The sequence below is a fragment of the Amblyomma maculatum genome, chromosome 10, assembly GCF_055883805.1.
Source record: "Amblyomma maculatum isolate TAMU_Amacu chromosome 10, ASM5588380v1, whole genome shotgun sequence".
Taxonomy (NCBI): domain Eukaryota; kingdom Metazoa; phylum Arthropoda; class Arachnida; order Ixodida; family Ixodidae; genus Amblyomma; species Amblyomma maculatum.
This window is the reverse complement of record NC_139353.1, coordinates 55790984-55803989: the sequence shown is the minus strand read 5'-3', so window position 1 is coordinate 55803989 and position 13006 is coordinate 55790984. Positions and strand designations below refer to the sequence as shown.

The 13006-nt window shown below is 43.0% G+C and overlaps 1 protein-coding gene across 1 annotated transcript in view; it reads right to left on the bottom strand.

The window, feature by feature from the left end:
• Positions 1–13006, bottom strand: part of LOC146176541 (uncharacterized) — a 65614-nt gene that overhangs the window by 5189 nt on the left and 47419 nt on the right. Inside the window, exons 4-6 of the mRNA XM_084582825.1 lie at positions 9486–9593; positions 5589–5671; positions 851–959 (exon numbers count right to left, since the gene is read on the bottom strand). Of these exons, the coding sequence (XP_084438951.1) occupies positions 899–959; positions 5589–5671; positions 9486–9593 (252 nt within the window). The 3' untranslated portion in view covers positions 851–898. The remainder of the gene's footprint in view (positions 1–850; positions 960–5588; positions 5672–9485; positions 9594–13006) is intronic.

Here is a 13006-nt window from a genome sequence, read left to right as displayed (position 1 = left end):
TGTACTTTCTTCCATTCATTTAGCACTGCGGAGCGTAAAGTACCCTTTGATCAGCGAAGTTCACTCCCCGTAAGTGACGTTAATTTGTCGTTTAAGAAGTGTGTAATATACTTCATCTGAATGAGAGAGTCACGAGCCAATGTTTTTCAGAAGAGAACGAATAGCCTCGATCTCTGTAAACTATGAGAAATTGTGTGGCATGTGAAAAATAGAGTGGTTTTTAACTTCACTACCTGTATACATACATAATCCATCCATTCATCCGCACATACATACATACATACATACATACATACATACATACATACATACATACATACATACATACATACATACATACATACATACATACATACATACATACATACATACATGCATACATACATACATACATGCATGCATACATACATACATGCATACATACATACATACATACATACATACATACATACATACATACATACATACATACATACATACATACATACATACATACATACATACATACATACATACATACATACATACATACATACATACATACATACATACATACATACATACATACATACATACATACATACATAAATACATACATACATACATACATACATACATGCAATCATCTCTCAAATTCTTTGCATCAGTAACCACAAAATGCTTAAGCAGCTGTGCTCAAATTTCGCATAGTGACTGTCGTAATGTCCTTACAATTTTTACTTCACAAGGCATCGTGTAACTTTCATTTCAAAATCTATTTTATGTGCACAAGGCGTCAGTCGTTAACCGCAGTCCAGCTTTCTTCCCATACGATGCATGTAAAATTGCAATACACTTTTTGACCACTCACCTGTTACTAACGATGTACAGGAACGTGAACGACCGGCAGCGCACGCTTTCATTCGTCAAATCTAGGCCTTGGTCTTGGTCTTGACGATGGCCGTGAAATGTCTATACTCCTATAGAACAATACAGGTCTTTACAAGTTGTGACCGCTGCAAGTAAAGGTCACTCAGACCGCCTCTGACAAAGAAGCAGTGGACGGATGGCAAACTATGGGGATGTGATTCAAAATTACAGATTGGACCTTAAGCTGGTACCCACACTAAAGTCGTCATTAATAGAGCAAAGGCAGTCATGTGAGCCGACTCGAAACATACACGTACCTAATCTGATCCTGGCAAACCACGTGTTCCCGGATGAAAGATCAGAACAGTTTACCACTGTGCGTTCCGCGGGTCACTTGGCCATATAAACTTGTAATGACCAAATGCACCCGGCAGGGACCATATATTGACTGGTAAGGAAGTCCTGGGAGACCCGCTTGCTCAATTCTGACCTTGAGTTCCCAATCCGTTTTGTCCGACTAGCTCAGGAGGCTGCCGGGACACAGATCTCCCGGACAGCAGCTAAATTGGTGCCTCCTGCCTCCCCGATCTAGTGCCGAGGAGATAAAGGTGTCATTTCTGTCTGAAAATATAACTTCACTCCTTGTAATCCTCACTCAGACTACGTTCTGGTCTAAGCGCTTGGCAGCTATAATGCCGGCGCTGAGCAGTCTCTGACGATCCTGAGCAACAGATGCTTCAAGAGAAAGTTTTTCGTGTGGATAAAGATACCAAGCGTGTCAGCAGAGAAGTCAAAATAGAGGAACAGCTTGCTTCTAAACCAAAAAATGACCGCTTGAGGAACCGCTGGGCCCTCTAGGGAGCTGGAACAGAAGAGCAGCGTTCCACTCTGTCATCGCTAGAAAAGACGGGTCGTTTAGCACAAAAATGAAAGAAAGAGATCTTTGGACTTAGGCCTAAGTCAGATCCCAACGTACCAATAACTATGTGGGTAAATTACGTTGAACTTGCGATTTGGTGTTCTCTACGTCTACGACTCACACCGACATAAAAGTGGGCATAGTTTCCTCCATCGCATTTTACTTCAGTGACCAACGCGCTGTGTTTACCTTGAGTGAGAAATGCTAAAACGAAATCGGAGGTGAAAAGGTAGGCAGGAGCGAATCTGCGATAGTTTCAGCACGCTTGATCATCTTATATTCTTTTCAGCAAAAGTGCTTTGCTGAAAAATCAGAAAAGCGTTCTTACAAGGGCACTGTCATTGGCACTGTGAATGACATTACACCTCAGGAGAACAGACTGCCAGACCTTCTTTCATCTCGGACTTGCCACGTGGTCTGCTGGCGCAAATGTGAAGGATATTTATCTATATAATCTGACAGTGCAATTGAGCCCTACAGCGATGCGAACAGACAAGCTTAGATTAACGTTGTCTAGAGCACTACACCAAAGTCGAATTTTGAAAGTCGAGTATTTTTCTGCAGAAAGTTCAGCATCAGCTTTGGGAGACTTAGTGAAGTATGATGAACATGCCATCTCATCATCATCATCATCATCATCATCATCATCATCATCATTATCATCATCATCATCATCATCATCAGCCTGACTATACCCACTGCAGGGAGAAGGCCTCTCCCATATTTTTCCACTTAACCCGGTTCTGTGCTAGCTGCATCCACTTGACCCCTGCTAACTTCTTAATCTCATCAGCCCACCTGACTTTCTGCCGTCCCCTGCCACGCTTTCCTTCCCTTGGAATCCTGTTTGTTACCCTAAGCGACCATCGGTTATCCTCTCTTCGCACTGCATGTCCTGCCCATGTCCATTTCTTCCTCTTAATTTCCACTAGAATGTCGGTAACTTGTGTTATTTCTCTTACCCACTGTGCACGCTTCCTATCTCTTAATGTTACCCCTACCATTTTTCGTTCCATAGCCCTCTGGGTTGTCCTCAACCTAAGTAGAACTCTCTTGGTTAGCCTCCACGTTTCAGCGCCATAGGTGAGTACAGGTAAGATGCAACTGTTATATACTTTCCTCTTTAGCGATACCGGTAAGCTGCTAGACATAATCTGCGAGTGCTTGCCAAATGCGCTCCATCCCAATCTTATTCTTCTTGTTATTTCCTTTTCATGGTCCGGATCTGCAGTTACTACCTGTCCTAAGTAGACATATTCGCCTACTACTTCCAGTACTTCGCTAATTAATGTAAACTGCTGTTCCTTCCCGAGGCTGTTGAACATTACCTTAGTCTTCTGCATATTGATTTTCAAGCCTACCTTTCTACTTTTCCTGTCTAGGTCATCAATCATTATTTGTAGGTCATCTCCCGAGTTGCTTAGCAAGGCAATGTCGTCAGCAAAATCGCAGATTACTGAGGTATTCTCCATCTACCCTTATCCCTAACTGCTCCCATTCGAAGTCTCTGAATACTTCCTCTAAGCAAAACTCGAAACTTACAGATGTTATTAATCTGTTTGAGGAATGCAGACGTATCCCCATTCATGATCTCAGAATACTGCGCAGAATCACTCACAGCCATTTTATATTTTTGGTTATTACAATTTTTCCATAAGCAACCAACGCCTGCCATACGTAGGTATATTGTACTATGTCTTCATACGATTTTTCGCCTATTGCAAATTGCTGTCACCTTCTTTAGCAGTGAGAACAATATTCACTTTTTGAAATAGGGCCCACTGTTCTAAATTTGCTGTCTATGACTTTGATCATGGTTTGCGATTCGAACCGTGAGTTAAACAATGATATAATGGGATCACATATTGTACGCTAATCTAAGTTTATTGTCATCCGCTGTTCCTAGTAAGTTGTGCTGAATACCTTTTGTAACCACGAGCGGACTAACTGTGACGGTATTCTACTTCGGTACGACGCCCTACCTTATTCGAATGAAACCAATTTTTTGTGGAGAACTATGGAGGCTGGACGTCCGCTATAAATATCTCCCAAAGCTATAGAACACCACTTTTGGACACCATTACTTTATAAGTTTGGCATCACTGCTGAGGTTTGAACAATGCCAAACAATTTCTAGCTATATATGAAGGCTATACGGTAAAAACATCGCTGGCTACTGTTCGGAATGTCTTTATTACACGATCCACACTCATGCTATCCTCATTTGTCGGCTGACCATTATGGAACCTTCTTTGTTTTTTATTGTCTGAAATGTATGGTTACCATGGCTTTCTACGCGATTCTTGTGCCATAGATTCTTGTGTTAAATAGAACTTAGGAAAAGCTGATCGGCCTATAAATATTTTAGGCATTTGATGTCTGCTTGTTTTTAATTTATTATATCATTATCGGAGATTTATATATTGCATACGGTATAAGTCATGATACATTGCATATTGATGGCGGACAGTTTTTCAGCGTAATATCTTCGCCCATATTTTAAACATGCACCTTCTCCCGATGCTAACTTCCTGTTTTTAACCGTGCATTTTTTTTTATACTTCCGCATTTATTATTCGAAATATGTCTAACTTTGCTTTACGGCTGCCACTCTTAATGTCGTCCTGACAGCATCGACAAGGGTGCAGATATCTTCTTATCTTCGCGGGTCATAAACTATCTTGTCGATTGTAATAGCGCAGTGTACATTTTCTATGTATATCTGTGTATGTATTTAATACTTACCCAAGTTCAACTTGCGATTCACTTCATTAAGGCTACTTCTGTTTTATAGCATGCTGGGGGGGTTTCAATATTATACTTCTTTTGGTTAGACACTTTGAGCTTTGTCATTGCTTTTGAAATTCCTGCTTATTCTGCTCTCCCTATGTAGATACTGGATGTTATGCTTGGCCTCTCTCAAGCCCCTCTTTAATCTATTGTGACGCCGTACATATATGCTGTCTAAGCACTCTGCGACCTAATTATGCTCAATATTCACAATGGTGGCTGTCAGACAATCGTTCATTTCGTGAACACTAAGTCGCCGTCCTCACTTAAACACCTACTCTCCAGCGCGACCTTCAGTCATTTTTGCCAGTTTACCACGCAACACTTTTATCGGCATCTTTCTGTCACATTTCGTCTCTTAATTTCAAAATCTAGTTGAATTCGCTATCTTAGTGCCCCTGGGTTCCTATATCGTATTATCTGGAAAACTCATTGACAGGATGCCCATTGGAAAGTTGAACGCATTGCATGAAGTCTATTTTAGTTTAAATATCGCCATGGCATCTGACTACATTCAGTTTAGGTCCTGTTTTCGAAATAAGGCATCCGTGCTTCTTCGATTAGGCTTGTCTCTAGCAGGTATGCCATAGTCGCCCGCTCCTTGGTTCTCAGCCCACCTTTCTCTTACCGTCCATTGATTTCACCTGGCAGTAGAATATAACGTGCTTTTATTTATTCACTACTGAATACTCATCTTCAGAGGCTTTCGATTATATAATCATTAAAACTAGGTACAGGGTCGTTGACCTGTGCTACCTTCATATTAAACCACCTATTAAGCCCAATTATTATACCTTCTACTTTAACGTGGAAACCTAAACTTATGATCACATACTATATATATATATATCTGTGCGCTTCCATATATTTAAAATCTCATAATGATGCATCTGCGATTTCTTTGACGTTAAAAGCGTAATCAGATGACTGAATCCACCTCGCATATACAGAGAAAAGCAAATGCGATCATTCACAAGCAAGACATTTATATAAGACTTGAGGCGAACAAGCAAAGATATGTGGCACTTACACGCATGTCGGGGAGCCTTTAACCTTGGCTCTTCCCAACTTTCCTTTACGGATTTCTGCGGTTCCTACGCACGGGCGCTCTGACTGCAACAGGAAAATAAAAAAAGCAGACATTTAAATGTATTTTTCAAGATAACACCCTTTCAACAATGGTATACCTATGGGAACTAGCAAAAGTAGGGAATAGGGATCCGGTAACAAAAAATCTCAAGAGAACTTGAGCTCTTAGATACGCGTAAATATATCTCCTTTGGGTGTAATTAGTGGCTGTCATTGTGATGTCCATTTCGTCCAAAGCTATTTTTGTGAGTTATTGTATCACCAAACTAGTGGAACGACAGGAGCATAACAAAGCCACATACCGGTTTACATGGACATCAAAAACCAGTCGATGTAGCTAAATTATCTTTGTAGCCAAAGTGTTTGCAGAACGTGTGCGTAATATGGCCACTAGTCGGGTAAGACGGCAGGAGAGGCGGCCTCATGGTAACAAAATTTCAGTGCTGCATGAAATCTGCCTGCGGTAAACGAAATCAATGACGCCGGGTACAGTAGCAGGCTGCGTTTCGACGCTGGGCGCCAGGTCACCTCCTCAACAGTCGTGATCCGGGAACACCATGAAGGTCTGTGACGGGCTGTCGCAACCGCGAAGGCCCCCGTCGGCGTGCCCGAGTCACAGCAGCGCTCCAGTAGCCGCACACCATCTGCGGTTAGTTGATCTCTGCGCGCTGTGAATCTTCACCGCCGTGATGCATCAGATATCCCCTGATAACGCACCAGCCTAGCATGCGCCGTCGTTTTGCATGCGATTGTACTGGCAGTGGGACATATAAAAGAAAGCGGGACTGAGAGCACGGTTAGGACAGGGTTGACTACCTAGGCGTCAGCAAGCAGGGAGGCCCCCGCTTCTGGTTTAAAAACCGGGCACCGTTCAGGCGCACTTCACCGTGGCAGTTACGGTGGTTGGTGCTCAGTAGAAGATGACCAGGGAGTTCCTGCAGGGGGTCACGAATATGAGATTGGGCTTAGAGAACCTGCACAAAAAAGGCGGCTTCTTGCTTGGTCTGACGTAGTGTGGAGGTCGCCCCCACTGGTCATACAGGTTCGCTGTTCCGATTTCACTTTCTTTTTTTCAAGGCACGGAGGCAAAATGATAAGGGTAAGACACATTTTGTCATCTGGTAGAGGCCTTCAAGTTGATGTGACAAATAATCGAAAAACACTTTAGTTGCATCTCTGAGAACGTTTTCCTGAAGTTCGTCGTGGTGCGTTTACATCTCCTGGATTTACTTTGTAGTAGGCGTTTTTCAGCGACACAGCTTCATTGGAGAGTTAGTCTTCAACGGGAAAGCGGAGTTCGCGGCCAATAAAGATATCTGCTGGCGTCAAACCTGTAGACCCGTTCATAGTAGTCCTTGCGGCGAAATTCATTCAATGGATGCGGATATCTAAAGAATTTCGACGACACGCGAGCGCAAAAATGCTGTTAAACATTACATTCCTGTGATAAACTATATTTTAAGAAAACAATTCGGCCATTTTGATTCTTGAATCAGGCTGTTAAACAGCGAAAGGATAGACTGCGGCTCGATGCGTGCGGTGTGCAAATGTTATGAACTAATATTTAGTCCCGCCATAAAGAAGAATAACAGTAGGATGAAGGGCTCCCTCCAAACCGGCGGCTCCCTCGACTTTATTCTATCCTCTCTCTGGGCACGTGTGCTCGTGGATATGTAACCCGACATGCACCGTTCGCCTCACCAGTCGATGCCAAGCAGCTTTGTGTGTGATGTCTTCTTTTTTTGTTACAGTTCGGAAACACGGCAATCACGGCAAGAGCGGGCACGCAGTCGGTGCCGTTCAGAAACGTCACATGACGTGCCCATTACCGATTGCGCTGAGGCGCTCCGTCTTTTTCAGAGAGTACTGCTGCATTGCTTGCGAGGCATATGGAGCTGCTGCTTATTGGCCATTTTGGCGAATGTTTTCACTCAACGGTTTGCTTGTTTGTCTCGGCGCCCCAACTTGGTTTGCGCGTTGAAGAAACAATCGCGATTCTCGCTGCATCACGAAGCTGAAGCGACTTCAGTTGAAAGAGCAAGCACCGTGAAGCAGTTGCAGCCTTGTAACGTTGTAAATGTATCACCCATTAAAAACAACGGATAATGGTCTGTTCAGAGGAAAGTATTTACCGCCACTTTGAATTCTCCGCATGCTCTTACTATCCCGTCGACTTTAGAAACGACAGCCAAACCAATCGCCCTCTCAATAATTTGGAACAAACTAGTGTACTGAATATACCACAAACTTCAACTCATTTTTCAACGGGCACAGTCCGGTGCTTACAGAACATAGGAGTAGTGACGCCGTTTAATAGGAGATTCACTAAAACGATGGCTATTAATCCTACTGCGGGCACAATTAAATTTTTCTATTAGGTTGCCACCTTCTCCAAATGATGCCGCATTTGCTCACAAATGTAATTAAAAGCTTCCAGCCAATCGCAACCTAACAACAAATATCACTCCATCATGAAGTACGCACGAGAGTAACCGCTCGACAATTATGCACGACCGGGACCTCAAAGTTAATTTAAATCGTTAATGACACGCCTAGCTAAGTTTTCAATTTTACTGCACAGCAACTTAGAGTTAGGGCTGATATACAGTTAAGCTTCTGATATACACTTTCCGGAAAAACGGAAATAGCTTGACGCACCTGTCCCAGTTTGCATTGTAACATTTCTATCGGCCAGGAGAACATTCACAAGGTAGCTATGTCGATTATTATCACACTAAAATACACTATGCAGTAGGAAGGAGTCCTAGCCCTTAATCACTACTTGCTCGTCGGCTCGCATGGAATGAACAGGTGCTAGACAAACGCTTCCAATGTGTCCCATCCGCTTGCTGGTACAACAGCGGTATTTCCGGAACGTGCAAGATGCATCAAGGGGGCCGGACCCGCAACCGGGTAAAACCACGAGCTTCGCTTCTGTGCTCTGAAAGTTTCCCTCGTACTGCCTTTGTGCCACGTGTTTCACGCTTGGGCCTCCAAGTGTTTCGTCTTAATTTGTTTCCTTCCTCTTTTTCTGAAAGGCATGTTGTAATTTTTTGTCTCTGTGCCAGCCAGTTCAATGATTTTGACAAAATTGCAGATAGCGTAAACGGCAGCGTGGTTTTCTTTTGAACTTCTGCTTGAGTAACTGAGTCGGTCGGGCGAGCTACAAGACGATGCTGCAATATTTCAGCGAATACTTTGCCAAAATTGCTGGTAGGGGCCATACTTTTTCAGTTCCACGAACAATTCTGCCATTTTATCGTTTCCATTCTGTGCTCAGCAGTTGAAACGGTACCTTTCTGCTATTACTATTCGTTGTGAAGAGCTGTGCTCCTTGGAGCACGTTTATCTGGTGATCGTATTCTTTGTGTTCTGCTTTAACCGGAGCTAGCAAGTTTTTTAGCACCCGATAAGTCTTCTTGTCTATGACAGTTACAGAATTAGCTTCCTTAAGGTCATTGCTCACCTTGTTAGCCTCAAACTCAAGCCTCACACTCAAAATAGGGTGCGAACTCTTCATCATCGTCATCGACATAGTGATTGGCTGGCCCAGCGTAGCCATGCTACTGTCAGGGGCCCACACTTCGTTACCGAGTAATTGCTACTCAATAGCCAGGTGGATCCCATCCTCATCGCCACTTTTATCTCCCTCAAGTAGCATGCATGACAGCATAGCGCTTCATACGCAGGTGTTTATGCGTACACCAGCCGTCGCAAGAATGAACAATCAAAAGAAATTGCAGCTGTATATAATAGTGGCTATATTCTGACGCGCCATGTCACTCAAGCTCAATGTGAGAATGATTACACAACACTTCTAAACTATAAATCCACTCACCTTACGAAATTTATGAGGGCATGTCCCAAGGGGTGGCATTTTGCGACGTGGAGGAAGTCTAGTATTATACGCGTCATAGCGTATTGTTACAATCTCCGGTTTATTCACCTGAAAAAGATGTGCATCTTGAGCGCATTACGAGAAGGTGCTTCATTTAAAATTTTATCTTTATAAACCCGAAACCATATTTTTCCCCGTACTATCGATAAGACATCACTGAAAAAAGAAGATACATTTAAGTAGGTTGCTGCAAAAGCATTGAATGAAATTCCTGCAGGGGATTGTTAAAGCCCACAAGGTTACAAGAAGAGTGCTACAGAGCCTATAATTGTACATTTTTATGCTCCGTCCCTTTCTAAATACCTACTGCCGAGCGTCTATTTGGGCACCCAATATTATTTAGCTCAGTGCAAGCGTGATCTCTTGTCCCCTTCGGACGGAGGTATTCGCATTTGGAGGTTCGATTCGTTTCCTCATGCTGACCTTTTAGGAGTAGACATTGTTTCATTCACTAATAGCAATGAAACATAGGGGTGCACTTAACGTCTGTCTTTAAGGTATATGGCGCAATTACGTTTCACACGCACTGACGTGTGCTTTTCAGTTTAAATTTTTTTCAATATTTAAGTTTTAGTAATCCATACTTACCACTATCAAACACTGGCATTCTATTCTAAGCCGTTTGACATACTTGGACACATTTTCATTTTTATTACTTCAATTGATTGATTGTTTACACATTTTCAAATTTCTCTAATTAGCCTCAATAAGCGATTTTCATTGTAGGTATTTTGACACCCTCGAATCCCCATTTTTTATAGCTTCAAGTAATCAATTTTACAATGATATCATTAGCTCGTCACTGCATGTCACACAACATTTAGTCGTCTACACTAGAACCACAAATGGCCATGTCACACTTCACATTCTTTTACGCAGCCACTGATTATTTACGATGCTCTGTACTGATACTGCTACAACTAGTATGCCGAAGGCTTTTATGCAGAACGAGATGTACTGTCACGATCACAATATTGCGGGACGTGGCAGAGCGTGGCAAAACTGCGTTCTGCGCCTTCTAACGGCGCCCGTCCGCTCCAGTTACCCTCGCAGGCTTCTCTGTATCCTTACTCCTATCTTGCGCTCAGCAGACGCAGATCGAAACCGGCGCCAGGTGACGCTTTGATATCTAGCGACAGCATGTGCCCCAGCCGCTGTGATGAGTAAAGCAGATATCGCTTCACTCATCGCTAGATATCAAAGCGTCACCTGGCGCCGGTTTCGATCTGCGTCTGCTGAGCGCAAGATAGGAGTAAGGATACAGAGAAGCCTGCGAGGGTAACTGGAGCGGACGGGCGCCATTAGAAGGCGCAGAACGCAGTTTTGCCACGCTCTCCCACGTCCCGCAATATTGTGATCGTGACAGTACAAACTGTTGCCTAAAACGTAATAACGATGCCGATGCTAGTAACGCCAACAAAAAAAAAAAAAACGAAGTCGTGTCTGTAGCCACATTGGTGCGTGCTTGCATCCGTAAGGAATACACAAGCTTTCATTTATTGTGCAGGTTTCCTAATTGGTCAAAGTTTGCATTGCCTCCTTTCTGCCAGCCACTCCCCGCTTTGGTTAGTAGAAAGTGCCTGGCACTGTCGCTATCGGCGCGTACGACCACAACAGCGTCGCTTCTGACAGCTCTTCTGCTGCGGCCATGAGTGACTTGTGCTAATTTCTTTTCGTTGCAGCTGTACACACATCAATCAGACAAGTAGGCGAAATATCGGATTGTGGAAACACGCCATTGTGTGTGACTAGACAGCACACCCCACAATTTTCGCTCCACACGATCTGATTTTAAAGAGCCCGAAGAAGAAATGTCGCGTGGATATTACAAAACACAGGAATGCCTAACCACCCATCCTAATACATTGTTTGGACGCGCTGGCCTTACCATCGCTCTCTCCTCTGCTTCATTCGATCGCCTAATTTTTCTTTTTGTTATCTGCCTCCATGCATGGGGCAATAAAAAGCGTTACTAACGAACAAGACATGATAATCACCTTAACTTGATGAAGTGTCAGTCATAGGCCAAACAAAATGCAACCAACCGAGAAATCATAGAAACATTAAAGATGAGAGACGAGTGAAAGGAAATTTGCATTCACCACATCTTGTTATGCCCTAGAAGATAGCGAAAGGGAATAGTTTGGGCGGATGTCAGAAGTGCAGGTAGAGGGAAGATAACTTTTATACGGGTTAGGAAATAGTTCACTCTGTATAATGTACTGTATACCCCTGCTTTTCAAGCTCATTCTTTGTAATGGCGCTTTATTCCGCACAAAAAAGTGAAAGTGCTCATTTATTGTGTGCTCTGTACATGTGCATGTCGTGTGTTATCAGAATCATATATCTAGTAAGTCAGTGTAACATATATATCGCCCCTAATCATGAAAATGTACACTGAAGCAGTTATCACCTTTTTAGGTTCAAGGAAGAAAAATAATATTTCACCAGAGCACAGTACAACGGATGATTTTGAAGTATCATTTCAGGAACATGTACCGCTAAGGCATCAGTGGTTGCGTACCAGGTGGATCAAGGGGAGACCATGCAACCACATCGTAAGGACGACGCGTACGCACCTGACACAATGCCTAGGGGAATCCTTTTCATTGTATGAAATTTCGCATAGAAAACGCACATATAATAAACTCTTTTGCATATGATTTGATAAATAAAGAAGCTTCGCTTACCGTTTTTGTAATGTTCGTGATTCTAGAAACACAGACAAGGTTTCGTTCCTTGTGATTGGCTATCATGAACGCCAAGGGCATATAGTAGTGAAAATCATCCGGGTGTACTGACACCTCTTCTTCCAGTTCGTCATCTATGTCGGCATTCGAAGGAGGTAGCCCCACAGCAAAAGCCATCAAAGCGAGCAGCAAAAAATACATGATGTCGATGGCCAACGGCAACTGATGGTATGTACACTTGAGGCGCTCACCGTGCTGTGCCTCTCGAGACTGCTAATATCAAAATGGCATATTTTAGCTTTAAATGTTAGCCCTATATGTAATACTCTAGCTATATTTATATTCTGGCTATTTTTACGAACAACGCAGTGCTACGCATATAGCACTGTTTAGGCGTCAACTGAATAATACATCTTGTCAAACTGTCATCAGTGGAAGAATAGGCAGGTAATAACTGCCTTTAGAATTCATAAATCCTAGCTTTAAAAATATGTTTAAGAAGAGCACAGCACTGAGTAAAAATGAAAACAGTTCATCACAGAGAGCTGGTTGTGTTACGTTGCCATAAACAAAAACGTGGCTTGAGATAGCTTGTTACCAGAGGCTTGAAACAACAGATGTTTAACGTAACGAGTTGGTAGTGAAGCCTTTCCCCTGTTTCGAACCTCCCTTTGATTACAATGCAACCGATCAGTTTGTACTATGCAGAGCCTGCTTCGCCATTCCAGTTTCTTGACTCAGTTGTTTCAATCACTATAACCATTGTCTTTA